The sequence below is a fragment of the Panicum virgatum genome, chromosome 7N (assembly GCF_016808335.1).
Source record: "Panicum virgatum strain AP13 chromosome 7N, P.virgatum_v5, whole genome shotgun sequence".
Classification (NCBI taxonomy): Eukaryota; Viridiplantae; Streptophyta; class Magnoliopsida; order Poales; family Poaceae; genus Panicum; species Panicum virgatum.
Genome location: NC_053151.1, coordinates 3,566,157 through 3,589,392, shown reverse-complemented (window position 1 = coordinate 3,589,392; position 23,236 = coordinate 3,566,157). Strand labels below are relative to the sequence as shown.

The following is a 23,236-nucleotide window of genomic DNA, read 5'->3' as shown; positions in this document are numbered from 1 at the left end:
AGTCTCATCGATCCCTTACGTTGACTATGATTGATCCTAAGTAAGGTTAAATATAAAATTTGCTAGACTTAGGGATTGCATGAGACGATACACTGAGGGATTGAGAGAAACCATTGACTGAAGCCATGTTGCATAACGATTTACTGCCAGACTGGCATATTATAAGACCTTATTAATTGATGAAGCTGGAATGGGAATGAGACCTGGGCAGTGTGGAATGTGTTGGAGCATGCGCTACTGTGGTGGTAGACTTGCGACCGAGCGTTGTCGTGGTGACACCTCGAGTTTGGTTGGTTATGGTTGTTGGCTGCCCTGATAAACCTTAAGGACCGTGTGTTGTGGTGCCATCTCACCTAACCTACTTTCAGTACGACCACATGAGTTTGTATGGGCAAACCTTAGTCTAATCCCACTGGCTAACCTGGTGGTCGTCCGAGGTGGATATGTTTTGGGGTGAGACCTGGATTGGTTCAGACCCGGGGGTTTGTGGGCGACTAGTCGGGGTTGAGCCACGGCTGGGTGTCGGCTATGACGGAGCCGTCTCTGGACGGTGAAGTGCGTGTGGGTAAAGCGTACAACCTCTGCAGAGTGTACAATCCATTCGAATGGTCCGTGCCCTTGGTTTGGACAGGTTACAGTGTGGACATCTCAACTAGTTGAGCCACCTAGCCCCTGAGATGGATGGCTGTTTGGGTTACCTTTAATACTACATTTGTTATTTATTCTGGTTGATTAATGGGCCTTTGCGTATTAATCTGTAACTCTCTCCCCGTAAGGGTGAGGTGCGACTTGCTGAGTACTTTCATACTCAACCCTTGTTGATTATTTTTTTTCAGATGATCCTGACTTTGTGCCTGAAGATTACGAATAGATCATGTCCGCACCCAAGCTGATCGAGTGGAGTCGTGATGGACGAAGAGCTAGTCTTGCATGTCGTTATGCTACTCGTTATCCTGTGGTTATTTGCAGTAGCTTTGTGTTGTCACTTTACTCCTCGTGTACGGGTTGAATAAAGCTCTGTATGACTTTGGACTCCACTTGATGTAACATGTATTGTACCGGAGACTTGCTTCGGTTATTAATACATGGTTTAGGCTCGATCTTTGGGGTCGGGGCGCTTCAGGAATTTAGTGCAAGCACATTCTAGAAAAAAAAACACTCCCTCTCTAATCCGAATCCCTGATCTGTGCACATAAGAACTTAAGCTACCGCTGCCTCGCCCGAATACCCAGCTAAACATTAGGCAGCCGCTGTATATGGACTTAGTTAATTAGTTAGCCTTTGAATCAAATGTACCCACGTACTATATTATTCTCCTAGTGCTGTGTTGATGACCAGCCTATGCCTACCAGGTACCTAGGGTTTATGGAACCGAACTTTTATTTCTGTATGCACCTACTCCTCCGTCCACAAAAGAATGCAATTTTAGGATTTGAAAGTTGCCCACAAAAGAATGCAACTCTAGCATACATATCGACTTGGTAGCATGGGATCAACTAATGAATGGATCACGTAGGTGCTTGGCTAAGATCTAAAGTCACGGGTGCTAAATGGAAGAAGAGACTGGCGTGCAAGCTTTGGCCAGCACCCTTTTATAGGCCAAACAAGGAAGGGAAGCTGATGGGAGTTTGAATTTTGCGTTCTCTTTTTCGTGGATATTTTCAGTAGCTTCCCATAGTGATGTGATGATTTGGTGTTTGAGTTTATCTTCCCTTTAAAGTATTGTTGTGTGGAGCAACATATGCTTCGGAAAAGCATTAATTTAGTCATTGTTTAGTGCAGTATTTTATTATAGTGCACAACTTCAAATCATTCGCTTTGGTGTTCGAGCCATCGTTTCAGAGGATATACTCAGAACACATGTGTCATTTTATCTATGTATTGTTCTGAGTGAACCATGCTAGAATTGCCTTCTTTCATGGACGGAGGGAGTAAAGTATATATTCAGAAATGGCATACATAGCACTGCCATGGCTTACCCTGTCTGTATTTGTTGGCATAGATAGCATTGGCACGATTTACCAAAGCCAAATAAAAAAATTGGCAAAATTCGGGTCACCCACTATTTATACAATAGGTAAAACTCACCTGTGTATATTACCAAGTACAGAGGCCCTCACCACCATGGAAACTGAGCAGAAATGTATAAACAAAGATGGCAACTTCTGTCGTATGAACCACACTCGAGTTGAAATGAGGTTCAATTTGTAGTGAATAATAAACAACCATGATGTGCAGCATCTCATGACATATATTAGTCACTGGCATCAATACATACAAAAAACATTAGCAGAAGTTTTTCAAGGCCAGTGCTGGTGCAAATCTAAGCAGAGATACTAAAATAGCCATCCATGCTTCAGTCAATCATACTACAACACACTCAGGCACTAATAGTGAACGTAGTTCTTGTATTAGTGCCTTTTGGCAACCACATGAACATCCGCATAGGCATCACCTACCCAAGAACTCATTTATAATAGTAAGTGCAGGGCGGCGCACATCGCGTTCCCATGCTATGGTCGTGGCAGTATGGTTTGATCTAGTGATATGCGAGCATATGGTTTCAGTGGCATCGAGAGAATAGACAGGCCAACCCCAAATATCCACAATATGTCTAATCTTTGCGATCTGTGCTTCTGCGAGAGCTTGTGTATTGGATTTCATCTCTTTTATAGAATCACAGAGGCTCTTGCATCCCGCAAAATACTCTCTTAGTTCGGGCACACCAATTGCCCTAGCCAGGCCGCTGTAACCAACAGACTCATGAATTGATACAGAATCAAAATATTCTTTCAGTTCCTTGACCAAACCAGCATCAACCATATCATCAACCCGATGACTGAGGTATTTCTTGAGGACTACCTCATCACACTGGATCCATAGAAGGCAGCTTTGGAACCTTAAAGTTGGTCGGTAACTCTCTACTGCAAAAGGGTCAATGAGGGAGGCATCAAGCTTGTCAACAAGGAATCCATGGATTAGTGAGTTCGATCCACCTACCAGAACTGGTATGTGACCCCGCCTAACAATAGACTCAGTAATTTTGGTCGCAGCAGATCAGAAGAGAGGTATAGAAACATCATCGGTAATTGCCGAAATGGCCCCGATGAGGTGATGAGGAATACCATGTCGATCATTTAGGCAGAGCTTGTTGGTGGTGATGTCAAGGCCAGAATAGATCTGCATCTTGTCGGCGTTTACCACTTCACCGCTGATCACCTTGGATACATCAATTGATAGCTTGGTTTTTCCTGTACCAGTAGCACCCATGATCACCACTGGCTTAATCGACAACATCGACATCAAAGATGCAATATATGGTGAAACAGATATCGAGATGGAGTGGGGAGAGGAAGGAGAAAGTGCTTCTAGTACAGTGGCCTGTGGGTTCACTAGGCCATGTTATACAAAGAGCGAAGGGTGGGTGCAATGAGGAAAAGAAAGGTGTTTTAGGACCCATGGACCTTAAGTTTACCGGTAGATGTTATAGCAATAATAGAAATCCGGGTATACGGTAACAGGTCACTAGATCTACAGATTTTATTGCATGCGATGCCATCATAGGCATTTATACTTCATACACGGTTGCCTAACTAGGTAGATAAGTACAATAAATATAGGCACAGACTGCATGTTTTGTTTATCTCATGTTTAACTCAAAATAGTTTATGTGCACTTTCATCCCATGAATACGATAAGTTTTCGTTTATAGCCAACCTTTTCAACATAGGTTTTGGACCAAATAAAAATTGTGTTGGCATCAAGTGACGCGAGAGGTTGGAGATGGAACAATCAGATAACCATAGTTAACCATGGACACTGATAGCACTTTGCCTACACAAAATTTTAAAAAAGGACCACAAAATAACCCCTTGAACTTTAAATTACTAACGGTGTATGTAGCGATTTGCTAGAACGGCGTTCAGTTATTGAGGAAATGGAGTCTTTTACATTTTTACTGCGTAGGATGTGGGGATCGAAACATAGGGAAGTCAAGAATAGAGTTCATAGATATAGCTGTGTAGATTTGTTGGACCCTAAAACACCAAAAATCAGTAGAGCATGCATGGTCTCTGAAAAATTGATTGAGCCCCAGCCTCTTTACTACAGCTAACCTGCTCTGCCCAATTCTGTTCCAACTCCCTTTTCTTGCCTCCTTCCCATTCCACCACATACACAGACACATGCGTGCCCATGAAACACGGGCACACCAGGCTCGCATCCCACCACCACTGGTACCCATGAAACACGGGCACACCAGGCTCGCATCCCACCACCACTGGTACCCTGTCACCTCGACACCTGCACACCGCTACATGACGCACCTAACTATGCTACTCCTTTACCCGTGCCTACTGTCTTTTGCAATCTGCACCATAGTGGCAACCAGTTTGTGCCGTTAATAGCATGCGGCGCAATGATATCCAAGATGAGGGAGTGTCGACTTAGGCCACCCCAGTTCCCTCCAACCAGTCTTGGTTCCACCTCCCTCTTCTTGCCTCGTTTCTATGCATGTTGCGCATAGGCACAGGCGTGCCCGTGAAACACGGGGCATGCCGGGCTTGGATTTGACCACCATACGCCACCTTGTCGACTCAAAAGTCATGCACCACTACATGATGCACCTATCTCTGCTACCCTTTTACGCGTGTTGCTACCCCTTTATGCATGCTGTCACACTGACAGTTGGCATGAGAGGATGTCTGCATGAGAGCATGTCGGCATAAGGTAGTCCGGCTTCCTCCACCAATTCTATTTCCACCTTACTCTTGTTGCCTCATTCCATTTCGACTTGTGCATGTTGCACACAGGCAGATGCTTGCCCATGAAACACGGGGCATGTCGTACTTGCATCCGACCACCACAGACTGCTTGTGACCTCAACAACCCCATCCCAATACACAACACACCTAGCTCTGTTGCCCCTTTGACCAGTTGGCATATGAGCCCACAGTTGTGCCATTGAATATGGGCCAGGAGCTGCTGGCTACTCCCTCCTCTTACCAATAAAATATGACACCAAAGAACTCTTTTCCCCACGCTGAAGCTCCCATAGCTCCACTACCTTCCCATTGATCCATGATCCTTCACTTTCTTCATCCATCCAATCTTCTTGGAGAACTCTGATCTGGTGAAGAAGGTGGTCTCCCTCTCCGCCAGCACCCTTAGCAAGGTAAGTAGCTTGTGAGCACCACCTAGAAATTCATACCTTCCTCTCATGTCCAGAAATGATTACCTCCTCCTTTTTGTGGTAGATGGAAGGAGAAGGATGGGTCACCAGCCATTGCTTGAACAAAGAAGGTTTCCCCAAGCTCTTGTACAGCACCATGGCAAGGCTTGGTATTTTGGACCACCCGGAGTACATGGGAAGAGAGTACGAGGAGTATGGCATAGAACGATGTGAAGTGACTATCTATATCGGAGCAAGTAAAGACTTCCCTGACATAAAGCCATGGTCAGTTACCACCACAGGGTTCCGGTTTGAGGACACCTACCAAGCTATTGCCCGTAAGGCTCTGAGGTACCTATGCCAGATATATGAGAAGCCAATCTGTCGTACGCCAATGCGGTATTTTCCGCCTCTGGTAAGGAACCGCCCAATATGGATTACTCGGATGAAGACCCTAGAAGGTTGTGAATTAAGAGAAGATAACCCAACTGTAGGGTTCATGGCAAGGTACTTGCTCACCTTAGATGAGGAATATGATAAACAAGCAACCAAACTCAAGGAGTGCAACCACAGGGCAGAAGAAGCAGAGAAGCAGATCAGGAAACTTCGTGTGCAGCTTGCTGAGTCCAAGGCCCAAGTGACCATATCTGAAAGTCGTGAGATCGCTGCAATTGAAGCCTTAAAGCAAGCCGATGACCGCCATGCACAAGAATTAAAAGATGCCTACCTAGTCACTCGGGTGAAAAGAAGGGCTCTCATATTGGGTGGCAAAGAGTGTGATGTGCAAGATGGAATCCCAATTGTAGCCATGGATAACGCCAAAAAGAAGTTTGGTGAGACCCAGCCAGCACCTTCGCCTACAGAGGTCTCTGAGGAGGCTTCAGACCTGGAGCCTACCAAGGAAGAAGTCCTCCAGCAAAATCAGCCACCGGCAGAGAGCAAAGTTGGTCTTCCTCTCATCCCATTAGAAGGCCCTTCATCCTTAAATGAATGATATAGCTAGGCACTCGAAGATCCAAGGGAATGAAGCTACTGTCCGAATTTAGAATTCTAGATTTAGTTTTAGCTAGCTCCTTTACACTAAGGGAAGTGAAAATTACTTCACTTTGTGTAAACCCTCGTGTAAGGGATATGTGCTCCCATGTAGTACAAGATCTTTCTGCCTATAATGTAATAGCCTCACACCTACTTCATGCTTAATGGACAACCGTTATGACAGTTGATGCTTTCGTGTATTATACGAGTTAGCCAAACCTACCGCATTCCAACATAGCTTCAGATAATATATATATATATATATATATGACTTTTAGGGTTTTGTGGTATACTAATTGGTCACCCGCAGCGAAGCGCGGGCATCAGTGGCTAGTATCATAATAGGAGACGCAGGTTTAGAAACCACGTATCCAAAAATATGATGTAGACGCGTTTTAACGCGTCTCCCATCGTAGGGATGCCCGGACCCGAACATTATATCAACTGCATTTAATTTCTCGCGTTGCGCACGCATCCGGGTCAGCTCCTCCACCCCCGTCCTCTCTCCTCTCATTCTCTGTACTCTCCACAGCTCCCCTACCCCGCATCAGCCGCTCCTCCTCACCGTGGTGGCGTTATCCTTGGCGGCGCCGGCGCCGGACATGGGATCCTCACGTGGCCCAAAACTGCCGTGCGCTGCCCCGCCCTTGCATCCCCTCACTCAGCGCCGCCAGATCTCGCACCATCTCCTCCCCCGACGACCGGGCTAGGGTTTTGCTCCAGGGCGACACCATTGTGCGCTGCTCCAGGGCTCGCTCCCCACACGCATGGCTGCCGCCACCTCGTGGATCTACCTCTCCGGTGATCCTCCTCCTCCCTGCTGGCCCTCCTCGTTGCTCGTCGCGGCCTCGCCGGCACCGCAGGTACGACCCCCTTCTCCCCCCCCCCCGCCCCTCGCTGCGGCCTCGCCGGTGCCACAGGTACGAATCCCCCTTCGCCCGCCCCCAAGACCTCCCGGGTCGCCCTCCTCATAGCTCGCTGCGGCCTCGTTGGCGCCACAAGTACGAACCCCCTTCGCCCGCTCCCGGATCCGCAAGTCTCGCTGGCGTGACTTCGCCCATGCCCACGCTCGTGCTCGCGCCAGGGCGATGCCAGGGCCTCGGCTGGCCGTCTTGCTGCGGCAGCTGTGGCACTACCTGCCATGGGTGCCACAGCTCCTCCCCGCTGGTCTCCCCGCCCCGCCAGGCGCTTCCATCCCCTCCCGGCCGGGCACTCCCCTCCCCGCCGAGCGCTCCTCTCCTGCCCCGGTGTCTGCTCCCGCCGGCCACCGGCCAGGCCAAAGGTCAGTCCTCGTGCTGCTCTCCGATCCTCTCTCCTCTTCTCTGCTCCCTACCTCTTCTCCTCTTTCCTCTGCTCCTCCTGTCCTCTGTTTAACTCTTGGATGGCATCATTTTTTCCTTTTTTATGCTTCCAATTTATCTCACCTCTGCGCAGATTGTCGAACAAGAAAAAGGACAGAAAATGGCATATCAAAACAAGTGAGAAAGCACAATTGGTTACGCAGAGGTATTCAATAATTTCTTCTTTACATTATTGTTAAGAATAAGAATAAGAAGGTATTGGAATAATTTCTTCTTTACATTACGCAGCTGGTAATTGGAAAGATGATTACAATAAGAATAAGAAGGTATTCAATAATTTCTTCTTTACATTATTGTTAATTGTCGTGGCTATGGTGCCTACACTTTTGCAATGTCTCCGAGATTCTTCTTTTCTTTCGCGATACATGTTTATAACTAGTAGTATAAGTACTTTGAAAGACAAAAACTAGTAATCAGTAATTCTTTCATCCCGTCATTATTGTTTGTTTGATCTGTCGTACGTGTTATTCCTTGTCGTCTCAGCTTATGGAATATGGCCTATTCATCCTCATTGAGTGATTGTGATGTTCAGTTCAGGGATCACGCAGGGATTAACTTGAGTAATAGTTAAGGAGCACTCATCAGAACCTTCTTCTTGAATTCTTTGTACTACTAAGAGTGCTAGTGCTGATCTCTCTGTAAATATTCTGTCCTGCTACAATTGCTTTATTTGAGCTCAGCTTTAATTTTCAGAGTTCCGCAGGGATTAACTTGAGTAATAGTTAAGGAGCACTCATCAGAACCTTCTTCTTGAATTCCTTGTACTGCTAGAGTGCTAGTGCTGATCTCTCTGTAAATATTCTGTCCTGCTACAATTGCTTTATTTGAGCTCAGCTTTAATTTCCAAAGGTCTCAGATCGATAATTGCTACTTGCTACAGTTGCCTGCGTCGATGCTCATGCCTTGGGTAGAGTATGTTACAACAACCGGCTTGCTTATTCCTGGTACAATTTTCATCTCAGATCTTTTGCATACTTGTATGTTACAACTAGTCAACATATCATTGTGTAGTTAACTAGCTTGATTATTTTAATTTATAGCTCGATTTACGGAAACATTATATTATAAGACATCTCATAAATTTTAAAAATAGAATAAAAAAGACAAAGCTTATTAGGGAGTAGATTGAATCAACAACAATAGTTTGCTGGTGTAAATCAAGCCAGAATTTTGTTGAGTAGGTTAAGCGAACAAAGCGAATAAGTGAGGGCAGTATTTTTTTGGTAGTAGGATTTTATTTTTATTTCATCTCTAAGTATAATACTGTAAATTTATACTAACCCATGATTGCTATGGTCATCGAGCTTAAATATTATACATTTAAACAACTTCATAAAGTAAGGATTTATTTGATACTTCTTCATTGACCCTAGCTTGAAGAATCATGGATTTTACTTATATGTTGGTTTTGTTATATTTCAACAAATTTAAGGGTAGAATTACAGTTTTATTTTACATAAAGCTCACTTTTTCTTAGGAATCAACACGTTCTTTCCGTATAGAAGCTTTGTGCAGAAGAGATAAAATACTTTTCAATGAAGAATAACTTCAAACAAAGAGTGAAACAAAACTTTAGTTTTTTCACATATGTTTGCTAGAATCTAAACTATTGTTTTATCTTTGTCTCCAGACTCAAATTTAACGAATAAAAATGTATCAACACTTCTCTCTCCATTCTTGGTGACCCAAGGCCTCAATCTTCTACTACTTTTAAAAGATCAACAATATTATTGGATTTATTTTTATTGTTGTCTAATTTATTACTATATATTTAAAAATATGAAGAGAGAATGAACCGTGGCCTCCTAGCGTTCGTTTAAAATGACAAACAATTAATTTGAATGTAGTCCAAATTAAAAAATAATGATAACAACAAAAGTACCATAAAGTTTTAGATTTATGCAAACATTTAACTTTAATTATAAGAAAGATTTCTATAAATTCAAGTTAAAATGGGTTCTTAATAATCCAAATAATACGATCAATCAAGTTGTTAAATTTTGTCAAACAAGAAGGATGAAGAGCAATCGGGGGTAGAAAGAAAACCCGGGAGACAAAAAGCATGGACGCTTGCTGGCTCCCTCTCTTCTCCCCTTCCTCGAGGCACCACCAGATCTGACATCCCACCCGAGCTTGCCTTCGCTGCCGCTGCGCCTCCCAGATCTCGATCTCCTCATGACTCCTCCCATCCGCTGACGCCACCACCACCGCCACCGCGATGGCGTCGCGCCCGCCCCTCCGCACCGCCTCCGTCTCCTCCTCCACCGACTCCCCCACCTCCGCTGGGCCCCCCGGCGGCGTCCCGCAGTCCATCACCGCGCTCCTCAACAACCCGCTCCCTTCCGCCGCCGCCGCCTCCTACTCCTGGCTGCCCTGGCCGCCCCCCAACATCGCTCTCCCCAAAGCAGCTCCCACGCCGCCATCGCACCCCTGCGAGGTCACCGGCGCCGACTTCGCGCCCTACCTTGCCGCAGTCTCCGACCCCTACGCTCGCTTCGCCGACATCCGCCTCCACGCCACCGCCGAGCTCGCCGCCTCCTCGGACGCCGAGGGCGCCCCTGCTGCCTCCTCCGTCCGCGAGGTGCCCGCGCTCTTCTTCAAGGAGGACTTCGCGCTCGAGGACGGGCCCACGTTCCAGGCAGCCTGCCCGCTCGACGACGACGGGCTGCAGGAGCGCCTCGGACAGCATCTCGACGTTGTGGAGGCGCACCTCGTGCGGGAGATCGCGCTGCGGTTTGAGTCCTTCTACGAGGCGCAGGGCCGGCTGCGGGGGCTCGACGGCGAGATTGTTACGGCAGTAGGGAGGATTCGCGAGCTCAGGGAGGTGGTCCGGGTGCTCACGAGGGATCTTGTTGTGGCAGCAAGGCAGGTGCAGGAGCTCAATGCCACGCGTGGGAACCTTGTGGAACTGCAGCAGAAGCTTACTGTCATCCTCTACGTCAGCCAGGCGCTTGCTGCGCTCAAGTTGGTTAGTGCATTTTCCAGACAACATTTTCTTGCTGATGTATCTCGTTCGTGATTAGTAATGTAGCTAGCTGTCTGGAATGGCAGCAGTCATCTTATATTCGTGCATCCATTACAAATGTGAAACGGCAAATGTAGCTTGACATGGAATAAAATATGGTAACCCATTTGAGTGGTATATGAGAAAAATGCAGAGACGAAGTGAACTGTTATTGATGGGATATTCAATTCCGTTAGTTATTGTTGCTTATGGAAAAGTTATGATGGTTCTGTTTTGTGGGAGCTATAAGCCCATGATCTGGGGGTTGTTGAATTATCAATTCGAAGGGGCCTAAACGAGTACATGTCAAGGCTATTTGCATGGCCACTTTGGAGCACTGTAAAATAGTGACTGACACATGGGATTCCTGACACAACTGTAGACAATGGCATTAGCTCTTGCTAGTGAACTGAACATCATCATTCTCATCAATGTCAGCCAGATCACCTGTATAGAATATGAGATGTCATATATATTTTTTGAATTGGCAGTCCCTGCATTCCTGGTCATAGTTTAGAGTTTAGACTTGGGGTGACAGCAAGGAAAGTTGTACCAAATCTTGCAACTACTGCAACAGACCTATCTTAATTTTTCAATTTTTGGTAGTTTTTTCTCTGCTTTCATTCATTTATCTTTTTGAACATTGCAGCTTGTTGTAGCAGCAGATTGTGCTGGTGCCCTTGATGTCATCGATGATTTGCAAAATTTACTAGTAAGTTACTGAACTTGTTTAGCTTCATCTAATACAATGCAGTGTTGATACATCAACTAGATATCCAGTGCGACAATGAATCAAACTTACTAGATTATTTAAATTTCCATATGCCTACCAGTACTTAGTTTTTTTACTCCAGCTATTTTAGAAATATGCTGCATAGGCCACTTATATACTATGACAATACGTAAACATTTCATGTTGTCAATCAGGATACTGATGAACTTGCTGGGCTTTACTGCTTTCGCCATATTCAAGATCAGCTGGGAACGTCACTAGATTCAGTGAACAGGTTTGTTTTGCTGAAGTATCTTATATTCAAACACCCAACATGATGCACATTTTTAACATAGAGACTAGATCAATAGACCTTTAGATTGCATGAATATTTGCAGTCTACTCCTGAAATGGAAACATATGTGTTTGTGTGCTTTGAGCCTTCAACATACATTATGAATTCTGCTTCAGAAGTTATGAATAATCTCTAAGCTACGAATAAACAGACTTGTTTTAGAAAGAGCCAAGAAGTGTTTCTCTTTTTGCGTTTTATCTCAACGTGAACAAATGGATTTCATCCTTTCCTACTGCTTTGATTTATTTGAGTGAGCTTTTATATGTTGGACCATTAAATAAACCTAGCATTGTTAGTATTATCAGTTCACTGCTGTTTAACTTGGTAATATTCATCCTTGTAGCATTCTTTCAGCAGAACTTGTGCATGCTGCTGTTCCCGATGGAAAAGCTGTAGATGCTATGATTTTATCAAATGTGAAAAGAAAGGCTTCCAGCCCATTGAATGGGACAGAACATGAGATTTGTGCAATTTGAATCTTGCCGTTGTATATAGTTTTGATTCGCCTATAGCTGCCTAATTTTACTGGAATGCAGATGTATTGATATCTTTGTATTTGCCACACTAATATGTACCGATATGTAATTATGTAGTCTGTACATAGACTGTTTTACACTTTGGTTGAAATCTATTTAAGTTTGATGCTAATATATTTGTTATTTAGGTCAAGAAAAGTGTTGCTGCATTTGGTTATTTTATACAAGAGATTCATATTGTTGTCTTTTATATTTTTTGATACGTGTTGTAGCATGTATCTACTCTTTTCCTGTGATGTATGTAAAAAACGAAACTGGATTAACCAAAATTGAATGAAAGGCAACAATGATGCTGCCAAATTAGAAACTGGGTGAACAAAAAATTATTTTTTTCTTGCAAGTACTTTTGATCTTCCAAATTTGCAGTGAACTCTAAATAATGTTTTTTAATTAAAAATAATGGTCTGGATTGCTTCATCACTTCACTATTATATGCTTTAAATTGGTAGCGTTGCGTTTAATCTTTCACACTATAATAGATTTTCAGCACCTTTTGTTCTCTTTTTTCAACGTTTACCATCTTACTGCAGGGTAACATAGATGAGGAAGGAAGTTTTACTCTCAGAGATCGTCTCCTCCCCCTCATTATTTGCCTGTTGAGAACGGTTAGTTCTGCATTATCTTTATCTTAAACTAAATAACCTTCTGTCATCAGCTGTCTTGGCTGCAATTGCAAATGAATTCTTGTCTAGTGTTTTTATAATACTTCAATGCTCCTTTCCTTGTTAAGTGGCATATTGCTACTTTTTTAGAATTTGCTCTGTTTACAGAATTTCCTTTCCTTATCTTTTTTCCAAAAGCTAACAACATATTGTTTGACAAAAGAATATCTATTCTACGATTAGGAAAGTTATGCCAATACTTTTGTAAGTTACATTATAGAAGCAGTTGCAATCAGGTTTTAACTGCTCATTCCAGTTAAAAGTAAGGTGCTGATTGAGAAAAAAGTATGAATGTTGTGGAAATTATTTAGGAAGTAAATTATTGAAATCTGTTAATTTGGAGAAACTTTTGTATTGATTTAGAGATTTAGTTGGAGGTTTGGTGTGAACAAAGTGGGTGTTGATACACCTCCATTTGGTTCAATACTTCAAAACCTAACAAGGTGGGTTGTAGGCTCACAATACCGGCAGAGAAAAGACCGCCCTCACAGCATTACTGAGAAGGAACACCCTGTAGGGCTGCATTGTAACCTGGGCCGGCCACGGCCCAATGGTCTGGCGACCAATGCAACTATTTTTGGATTGTCGGCGAGTTTTTTTTTGTGCCACCAGGATTTGAACTCTGGCCGATGTCTACCTAAATTTTGGAGCTTACCGCAACACTGCAAGAGTGGTGGTGTTACAGCACAACATGAAAATTTCACACTTTGCCAATCAATGTTGGAAATGATTCATTGACAGCTAGAGCCTAGTGAAGAACACGTTTAGCATGCAAGAAGTGTGGTCGCAAACCAAACAATTACCACAACTGTTGAGATTTTCTTGCCAGACTGCGGTGACAAACAGAACATGCCTTATTTTGTTATTTGTAACTTGTGAGAGACTAAAGTCCTTCCATGTAAAATGTAAATAGGAGTCATCCCAATAATACACCCACTAAAAGAATACTTGGATAGAAAGTGGAACTTAATAGTTTATGTTTTGCATTATGTTAATATTGTAATTAGCAGAAAATAATTATTGGCTTATTGCATGGCTACCCCTCCTTTTAGTGTTACTGTAGTTTACATCACTGAATGTGATTTATCATGCAAGCCACATGAATTTTTTTCCCTGGCTAAGTGGCTAGCTTTAGAGCATTGCAATGCGTATTAAATTTGCTTGCTAAACCTTGAATCTAACTGCTGCTAACGTATGTCAAGGTAGACCTACTGCTAAATCTGTGAGAGCTGTTATCAAGGCCACGAAGACTGCTATAGTCAATATTTATGTAGAAAGGACATGATTTTTTTTGTATTTTCAGGACAAACTTCCTGCGTTTCTCAGAATCTACCAGGATACACTTATTACTGTTATGAAAGCTTCAATCAAGGCCACAGTTGCAGAGTTGCTTCAAGTTTTAACTGCCAGACCAATAGATTCTGATTCAGTAACTGGAGACAGGGCTGCTGATGCTGACGGTATTATTTCCCACCCATTCACTATCTCTTTTCAGAGTTCTATTTCTTATGTCAAAACTTTCCTATCCTTTTGACATTAACATTTAACTGCAGCTGGAGGCCAGTCCTTAGCAAATAAGTTGCGAAGTCTGTCATCTGAAGGGTTTGTTCAACTTTTGTCCGCCATTTTTAGGATAATACAGGTAAAATAATCCATAACAAGAATTCCATTTTCATATTTTTGGGAAGAAGATCTTGGGCAAAATTTAGTTTTATTGACTTTACCATCTTCTTGTGGCCAGTTGTAAAATCTACTTGTAGCCTTACACTGTTTTTAGCATTTATCAATGCTTATTTGGTTCCTGAAAACAATCTATTTTGGCCTCTATGCCTGATGTACTCATTATTTAATTTGCTTTTATGAAATGTGAGCAATTTGTTCTAAACAGTTATTATATTCTTATATAATGAAGGGGGAAGGGAAGGAGTGGGGGCATATCCAGTGCAAACGTCCTGCTATGAGAAAATATATAAATAATCATGGGATAACATCTTTATAATTTCAGGTACATTTACAGCAAGCAGCTAAAGTGAAAAGAATAGTTGAGTGGATCATGGGGAACCTTGATGGAACCTTAAGTGTTGATGCTAGCAATCCTACAGCACAACATGGTGGTTCAGTTGTTTCTGCTATTTCCCAAGAGAATGGCTACAATATTTCTTCACGGATCTCTAGTACTCTTACATGGAGTACTTCCAAAGTCCCATTTGTCCAAGGAAAAGCAAATGATTTGTCCATCATAAATTCAATAAAGAATGTCTGGTAAGTTTTTCTTATTTTGCAATGTGCCCTCTTATCTATTCCATACAAAGATGCAAACTAAGTTTATTTCTGGTATCATGGTACGCATGTGGTCATTTCTAATAATATAATAGCACACATAGTCACTGTCAAGCTTTTGCTCATTGTATATGCGAACTATTTATATCATACCATACAAAAGAAGGTGCATGACCATTTACATTGGTACATGGTTGATGTATTGAGAGAAAACACTGAAGCAGTTTTCGCTGCATGTGATGCTGCTCATGGGCGCTGGGCTAAGCTCCTAGGTGTCCGTGCTGCTCTACATCCCAGATTAAGGCTTTCAGGAATTCTTATTCATCTACAATATCACAGAAGAATTTATAGCTGCTACTGAAAAGGTTATTTCTTTTTCCTGTTTGAAATATAATGCACCCATGCAAATATAATGCATAACATAAAGGAGAAAAAGTAACTAGGAAGAAGTCATTACTTGTAGTTTATCACTCGCCATGGTTAGCCGATGGCCAGATGATGCTCATCACTTCGTAGCTGTTAAGTTCGCTAGCATTTAACTTATCCTTCTTCTTGCGTAGATTCTCGTAGTTTTTCTTCAAGTTCCGTATTTTGCTTCTAATTCTTTTCTTATCAACATATTTTCGCGGAAGGATAGATTGAAACAGGTCTACTAGTTCATTAGAACGTGGCAACCTATGGTTTTCCCCCTATACTCGATAAGGACCTCCACAATCTTTTTCTCCACATCCTCTGGCCACTTTCTTACCCTACTACCTGAGTTTGTAGCTGCAGTGTACTTTGTGGAGGAGCAGGTAGCTGTGGTGTACCTTGTGGAGGAGGATCCTGTTGTGACGAGAGAGGATGATAGGGGCTGTGAGTTTGATAACCACGAAAACAACATGTGTGCACATGGATCACATCCTTGTGCAGCTTCAGCTATATGCTCTGCAATGAAGCCGCTTTCGAACATATAAAATTAAAAATGATTATTATTACAATACGGAAAAGTGACAAATACTTCTAAATGGCTTCTAAAGTTCATGATCAAATTTGAAAGGAACCTTGGTCTGACAACGTTATCATACACCTTGATAAGGTCCGACAACTCCCGTTTGCACTGAGGACAAACATCCATCTTCACAGTGGAGGGGAAGGTAGTGAGGGGAGAAGGAAAAAATAGGAGGAGAGTAATGTTCAGAAATGTTGAGATACATTACCAGCTGCTTGCTTGGTGTGACGGTGGCTCCTTCCGGTGTGGTGGAGGCTGGAGGTGGAGGCTGGAGGAGACGCTTCGAGGGAGGCCGAAGCAAGGCTCGCGGTCAAGTAAATGGCTCCCGAGGGACGCGCCCCGACAATGGTGTGTTATGTGAAGATGGAAAGTTTGATGGGGAATCCCTGTCCTCTCCCTCCGACGGACGTCCCACTGCCCTTTTATACCTCAAGGGAGTGGGGGGAGGAAGACGGGGGCCTCGATCCGCCCGGGGCCCGGAGCGGCGTCAAACTGCCCTTGCGCGTTGCGCAGGAGCAAACAGATATCTTCTGTCTCCGTTCTCTCTCCTCCTTGCTACAGTGCTTTCCATGGTTGGAAGATTCTTGGTTTGGGGAGATGGCGAGACATGACATCTCAGAGCGGCGCTTGTTTTGCTTTTTCCATTAGTGCGGCGCTTGTTTTACCGTGCACTAGAGGGAGAGACTGCAGCCGCAGACACTTGGTGTGCACCATGAATGCGACGAGCAGGCAGGGCTACGGGCTGCCCCCACACGCGCCGGCGGCCTAGGCTGCACGCAGCAGGTGCTCCTGCTTGAGATTTAGAGATAAGGGTAGAGTCTGATGGCTAGCCTAGACTGATGAATGCTACTTTGTATACATGCGTGTTCACTATTGCGCATGCCTCTCCAGTCGTGCTCCCTATGCAGAGGGCCTCACGGGTCACGCCTCAGGCAGCTAGTGAACGCCCGCCACATGTCTCGCATGCCGTTGCCCGACCATAGCCATAGCGTGGCCTGGTACCACAAGCCATCTCGGCTCTGTCGCCGCGAAGAGGCAGACGATAGTAGATAATAGTATACTCTATACACGCAGATAATACATGAACGAGACAAAAACTCTCGCAGCAGCAGGACGCGCAGAGTATAGTAGAAAGACAGCAGAAGCAAGCGGTATGGACCGAGTTGTCTCCGGGCCGACGTTTCCAAACCCTCTCATCTGTCTTCTTTCCATTAATCAACCAAGCAATCCTACTCGATCCGCCCTTGAGGCCTTGAACAAAGCACGCACGTCCTTGAGGTCTTGAACAAAGCACGCACGTTTCTGTGCTAGATTTTACATGCATTAAACCGGGTAGGTTTAAAAAAATTGTAGATGTGAGGTGTTTTTTTCCCTAACCCTGTAAGAAAAATACAACATTACTTCCGGAATGAAGCTAGGATATGCAGCAATTTGTGTCTCTTCAGTTCATGTCTTTAAGACAGCAATTTGTGTGCACTTCTAATATTGGACATGTATTATTTGTAATAAAAACGTGTATTATGGACTTGGTATTGTATAATAATTTGAACTAGGGCTTGTATTATGGATTTGGTATTGTATTATTGACTATGGATTGGACTATGATTATGACATACATTTGCTTATTATTAATCCTCTATATGAATGTGTGTCAAATATAAATTATGCATTTTCAACTGTCATATACGCAGAATTAGACACAGCCATGCCAAAATTTTTCATTTTCCACACATGAAATAATCTTGCGGTTTACGAGTGTGTGAGGGGTTTTCTTTGTAGCCCCCGCGAGCTGTAGTGGTGGATCAAGTTAACCGCTCCTGCTGTTCATCCACTGCTCCTGCAGTAGATAAGGCTGATTCTTTGAAAGCAAAGAGGAAAAATACAGCAGTTATCTTCTCAATCTGATGTTCCTGCAAAGCAAAGAGGAAAAATAGATCAATCTGCATGTTTATATATCAATATATATCAAAATGGAGAGAGGGAGTATGCCTCCCGGCCAGCGGGCTGCCATTGGGGCGCCCAGTCACGGGCCCTGCCTACAGGAGAACGGGAGGGGGCGGGGGAGGGGGTGCGGCCGACGGCCATGGCCGGCACCGGCCGGGAGGGCGCCGCCACCGAGATTGAAGGAGAAGGGCGCCGCCGTCCAGAGGAGAACGGGAGGAACGAGCGGGCGGCGGGGACCGTCCACCCCCAGGGGCCGGACAGTCCGCCAGGCCTCGGGGCTTGCCCTGACCGCACACAAGGACGAAGGAGGGAGGGGGCGCGAGCTACACAGCAGCGGAGGGAGCACCGGCGGATCTGGCGGGAGGTGGCGGCGTGCTGCGGACTCGTCTGCCTGCCCTGGCCGGCGCACGACAGGAGAAGGGGAAGGAGGAGGGAGGGGGTGCGGGCGGACCTGCAGGGGGCCGTGGACGACAGGCGCCGGGCAGATCCAGTTGGAGCCGGGCGAGATGGGGCTGCCGGCCGGCGGAGCACCTCCTGGCGGCGCACAAGGATGGTGAGCGGGGGTGAGGTGGAAGGTGCAGGTAACGGGGATGCGGACCGAGCCGCTCGTGAGCGAGGTTCGATGGTTTTCGGGGAGCGGTGGGATGCAACATCTAGAGGGAATATTCATTTTTCTAGAATTGCTCCGCTCCTTCGTTCCTCAACCAAACACTGCCGCAGTAGCTAGATGTCCGGACGCTATCATACTTATGAACCTCAATTGATGTTTTCACAATTACTGTAATAAAATAATTAGTTTGTAATAATTAGTTGTGCCTTAGTCTAGTCTAGTCGTCCTTGCCGTCCCTATCTAGTCTAATATTTGTATTCCTAGCCACAGATAGCACATAGCACACTAGTACTCCTATTTGACGCCCCGAGATCATGATCAGGCAGGTTGGTACACCCAGCCCAGCGCGGCCTAAGGCAGCTCCAACGAGCCTACGTATTCCCTAAAGCTCCCGGAGTGGAATCTCACACTAATCACGGCTTTTCTTCTTCTCGATATTAGTCTATGATAATATATTATTATTATATTATGTTAAGAGTATTTTTTTTAAAATTTAATTTATTAATTGAATGAGTTATAGGAATGATAAAATATATTACACTACTACAAAAACGCACAGCAGGAGCGCCCCCCAAATCACAACAGGAGCGGCTCAAATAACGAGCCTTTTTGAGCCGCTCCTGTTGTGCTCTGGGAGGTGCACCGCTACTGTTGAGCGGTGCACTGCACCAACCGCTCCTAATAGCAGGAGCGGTGGATGCTGTCCACCGCTCCTGCTAAGGGTGCATAGCAGGAGCGGTGGACGGGACCAACCGCTCCTGCTGTAAAGCGCAAAGCAGGAGTGGTGTATGGAATCCACCGCTCCTGCTATTTCTTTAGCAGGAGCGGTGCATCCCATCCACCGCTTCTACTAAAGATCTACAGTAGGAGCGGTGGATGTTGTCCACCACTCCTGCTATTTATTTAGCAGGAGCGGTGAATGGGGTAAACCGTTACTGCTAAATAAATATCAGGAGCGGTGGACGGCATCCACCGCTCTTGCTAGCTTCCTTGGCGCGAAAATCAAAATATTCAAAGTATCGGCCTTATCTACTGCAGGAGCGGTGGATGAACAGCAGGAGCGGTTAACTTGATCCACCACTACAGCTCGCGGGGGCTATAAAGAAAACCCCCTCGCACACACTCGTTGTAAACCGCAAGATTATTTCATGTGTGGAAAATGAAAATTTTTGGCATGGCTATGTCTAATTCTACGTATATGACAGTTGAAAAATACATAATTTATATTTGACACACATTCATATAGAGGATTAATAATAAGCAAATGTATGTCACAATCATAGTCCAATCCATAGTCAATAATACAATACCAAATCCATAATACAAGCCCTAATTCAAATTATTATACAATACCAAGTCCATAATACACATTTTTATTTCAAATAATACATGTCCAATATTAGAAGTGCACATAAATTGCTGTCTTAAAGACATGAACTGAAGAGACACAAATTGCTGCCTATCCTAGCTTCATTCCGGAAGTAATGTTGTATTTTTCTTACAGGGTTATGGAAAAAAACACCTCACATCTACAATTTTTTTAAACCTACCCGGTTTAATGCATGTAAAATCTGGCACAGAAACGTGCGTGCTTTGTTCAAGACCTCAAGGACGTGCGTGCTTTGTTCAAGGCCTCAAGGGCGGATCGAGTAGGATTGCTTGGTTGATTAATGGAAAGAAGACAGATGTTGACCTCTGGGCGATGCAGAGAGGATGAGAGGGTTTGGAAACGTCGGCCCGGAGACAACTCGGTCCATACCGCTTGCTTCCGCTGTCTTTCTACTATACTCTGCGCGTCCTGCTGCCGCGAGAGTTTTTGTTTCGTTCATGTATTATCTGCGTGTATAGAGTATACTATTATCTACTATCGTCTGCCTCTTCGCGGCGACAGAGCCGAGATGGCTTGTGGTGCCAGGCCACGCTATGGCTATGGTCGGGCAACGGCATGCGAGACATGTGGCGGGCATTCACTAGCGGCCTGAGGCGTGACCCATGAGGCCCTCTGCATAGGGAGCACGACTGGAGAGGCATGCGCAACAGTGAACACGCATGTACACAAAGCAGCATTCATCAGTTTAGGCTTGCCATCAGACTTTACCCTTATCTCTAAATCTCAAGCAAGAGCACCTGCTGCGTGCAGCCTAGGCCGCCGGCGCGTGTGGGGGCAGCCCGTAGCCCTGCCTGCTCGTCGCATTCATGGTGCACACGCGGCTGCAGTCTCTCCCTCTAGTGCACGGTAAAACAAGTGCCGCGCCTAGTCCTGGACTAGGCAGCATCCTCTGCAGTTGCTGCGACGAGTCCTGTCATGCGCGCCTCTGCTGCTGCGACCGGGGGAGGTGCGGACCGTCGTGACTCTTCGTCAAAGCTATGCAGACCATCCACTGCTCAACCTTAGGCTATCTCCAACCATTCTCCCCATCCAACTTTCCTTATATATACTTTTTACTATATTTTACTACCTCACTCCAAAAGATTCCTCCCCCTATAAATCATCTCCAACCATTCCCCCCAAATTCATTCCCCCTATACACTATACCTCATTCATTAACTATCTATTTATCATTTTTTAATTTTAAAAAAAATATACTGTATTTATACTACCATAATACATATTATTATTATGTTACGGAATTCAAATAATTTTTTTATCATAAACAAATAGCGTGATTAGCGTATAGGGGGAGTTGTAATCTCCCTCCATATATGGGGGGAGATTCAACTCCCCCTCTGTATGAAGGGAGCTTTAGGATGGCTCCCTCTAAAGCTCCCCCTTAAAACAAGTTTGATGCGAGTAGTCTTTAGTGCTTTTATTTGACACTCTAAGACAGTAAAGTAAGGCTGCGTTTAGTTTGGGACGTCAACTTGCAAATTCCCACTGTAGTTGCAAAAAGTCCCTGTTCATCAACAGTGCGCGAAAGTTGTAGGCGCTAAATTGTTGCTGGGGCGTTTAGTTCGACTCAACTACTTGCCTACAGAACACTGTAGCATGTATGTGTGCTGGTTGGAGAAACACGGTGAAAGTAGTGAACAGCAGTGTGAACGCGGTAAAAGGTTGATGAATAGTAGTGTGAAAACGGTAAACGGTTGATGAACAGTGCAATACAGTTAAAAGCTGCGAGAGTATATCGTTAGACTAAGACTAGTGGAAAAAGCAAAACTATTTTACCCGTCCTCGTTTTCCGCAATTTATACTTACTCCCCTCACATATACATATGCCCACTGTCAAATCGGACTTCTAAAATAGCTATACCGGTCCATTTACCCGTTCCACTGATCTTGGTCTTACGCAGTGGCGCGTCTGTACTGTTCATCACTGTTCACGGCTGCTGTAGCGCCAACTAGTTTGCGAGGCGTTTAGATTGGCGTTGCACTGTGGATCAAATAGTTTCGAGCTACAGTGGGAAATCGCGCGAGCTAAACACGGCCTGAATGGCTCCAGGGCAGTGTGTTCACGCCACACATCTACCATGTGCGTAGTCCGTGAGCTTTGAAGCTACTGGTGTAGTGGTAGATCTTAATTTCAAGGGGATTTGCAAGTTTGTATTGTCCAAAGAAGCTATTATTTTCTTGTTTTTTGACTTGCCACTTTAATTATGACGATGTTGGCTCATATATATACTAGCTAGTACTTTCTTTTTATCACAACAAATGTTTTTGAGGGCATGTAATGTGTATTTTATTGTTATTCACAGTGCTATAAACTAATGCATATCTATTGCTAGCTCAATGCATGTCTACTTTTTGCAAGCTTGTCTTTCTATCTGTCACCTCCCCCTGCGCTCCTTTTTCTTGTAGCAGGGCTAGCTCTGAGATGTCATGTCTCGCCATCTCCCCAAACCAAGAATCTTCCAGCCATGGAAAGCACTGTAGCGAGGAGGAGAGAGAACGGAGACAGAAGATATCTGTTTGCTCCTGTGCAACGCGCAAGGGCAGTTTGACACCGCTCCGGGCCCAGGGCGGACCGAGGCCCCCGTCTTCCTCCCCCCACTCCGTTGAGGTATAAAAGGGCAGTGGGACGTCCGTCGGAGGGAGCCGGCAAGTGTCCATGTTTTTTTTGTCTCCCGGGTTTTCTTTCTACCCCCGATTGCTCTTCATCCTTCTTGTTTGATAAAATTTAACAACTTGATTGATCGTATTATTTGGATTATTAAGAACCCATTTTAACTTGAATTTATAGAAATCTTTCTTATAATTAAAGTTAAATGTTTGCATAAATCTAAAACTTTATAGTACTTTTGTTGTTGTCATTACTTTTTAATTTGGACTACATTCAAATTAATTGTTTGTCATTTTAAACGAACGCTAGGAGGCCACGGTTCATTCTCTCTTCATATTTTTAAATATATAGTAATAAATTAGCCAACAATAAAAATAAATCCAATAATATTGTTGATCTTTTTAAAGTAGTAGAAGATTGAGGCCTTGGGTCACCAAGAATGTAGAGAGAAGTATTGATACATTTTTATTCGTTAAATTTGAAACAATAGTTTAGATTCTAGCAAACATATGTGAAAAAACTAAAGTTTTGTTTCACTCTTTGTTTGAAGTTATTCTTCATTGAAAAGTATTTTATCT

General features: G+C 44.3%; 1 protein-coding gene and 1 pseudogene across 1 annotated transcript in view; one reads left to right on the top strand and one right to left on the bottom strand.

Moving 5' to 3' along the window:
* Positions 1–2,451: 2,451 nt before the first annotated feature.
* Positions 2,452–3,303, bottom strand: LOC120683070 (annotated as a pseudogene).
* A 3,387-nt stretch (positions 3,304–6,690) lies between these two features.
* Positions 6,691–23,236, top strand: part of LOC120682147 (vacuolar protein sorting-associated protein 54, chloroplastic-like) — a 23,427-nt gene continuing 6,881 nt past the window's right edge. Inside the window, exons 1-10 of the mRNA XM_039963906.1 lie at positions 6,691–7,487; positions 7,640–7,711; positions 7,795–10,534; positions 11,220–11,282; positions 11,498–11,577; positions 11,981–12,104; positions 12,704–12,778; positions 14,139–14,295; positions 14,389–14,477; positions 14,841–15,097. Of these exons, the coding sequence (XP_039819840.1) occupies positions 9,785–10,534; positions 11,220–11,282; positions 11,498–11,577; positions 11,981–12,104; positions 12,704–12,778; positions 14,139–14,295; positions 14,389–14,477; positions 14,841–15,097 (1,595 nt within the window). The 5' untranslated portion in view covers positions 6,691–7,487; positions 7,640–7,711; positions 7,795–9,784. The remainder of the gene's footprint in view (positions 7,488–7,639; positions 7,712–7,794; positions 10,535–11,219; positions 11,283–11,497; positions 11,578–11,980; positions 12,105–12,703; positions 12,779–14,138; positions 14,296–14,388; positions 14,478–14,840; positions 15,098–23,236) is intronic.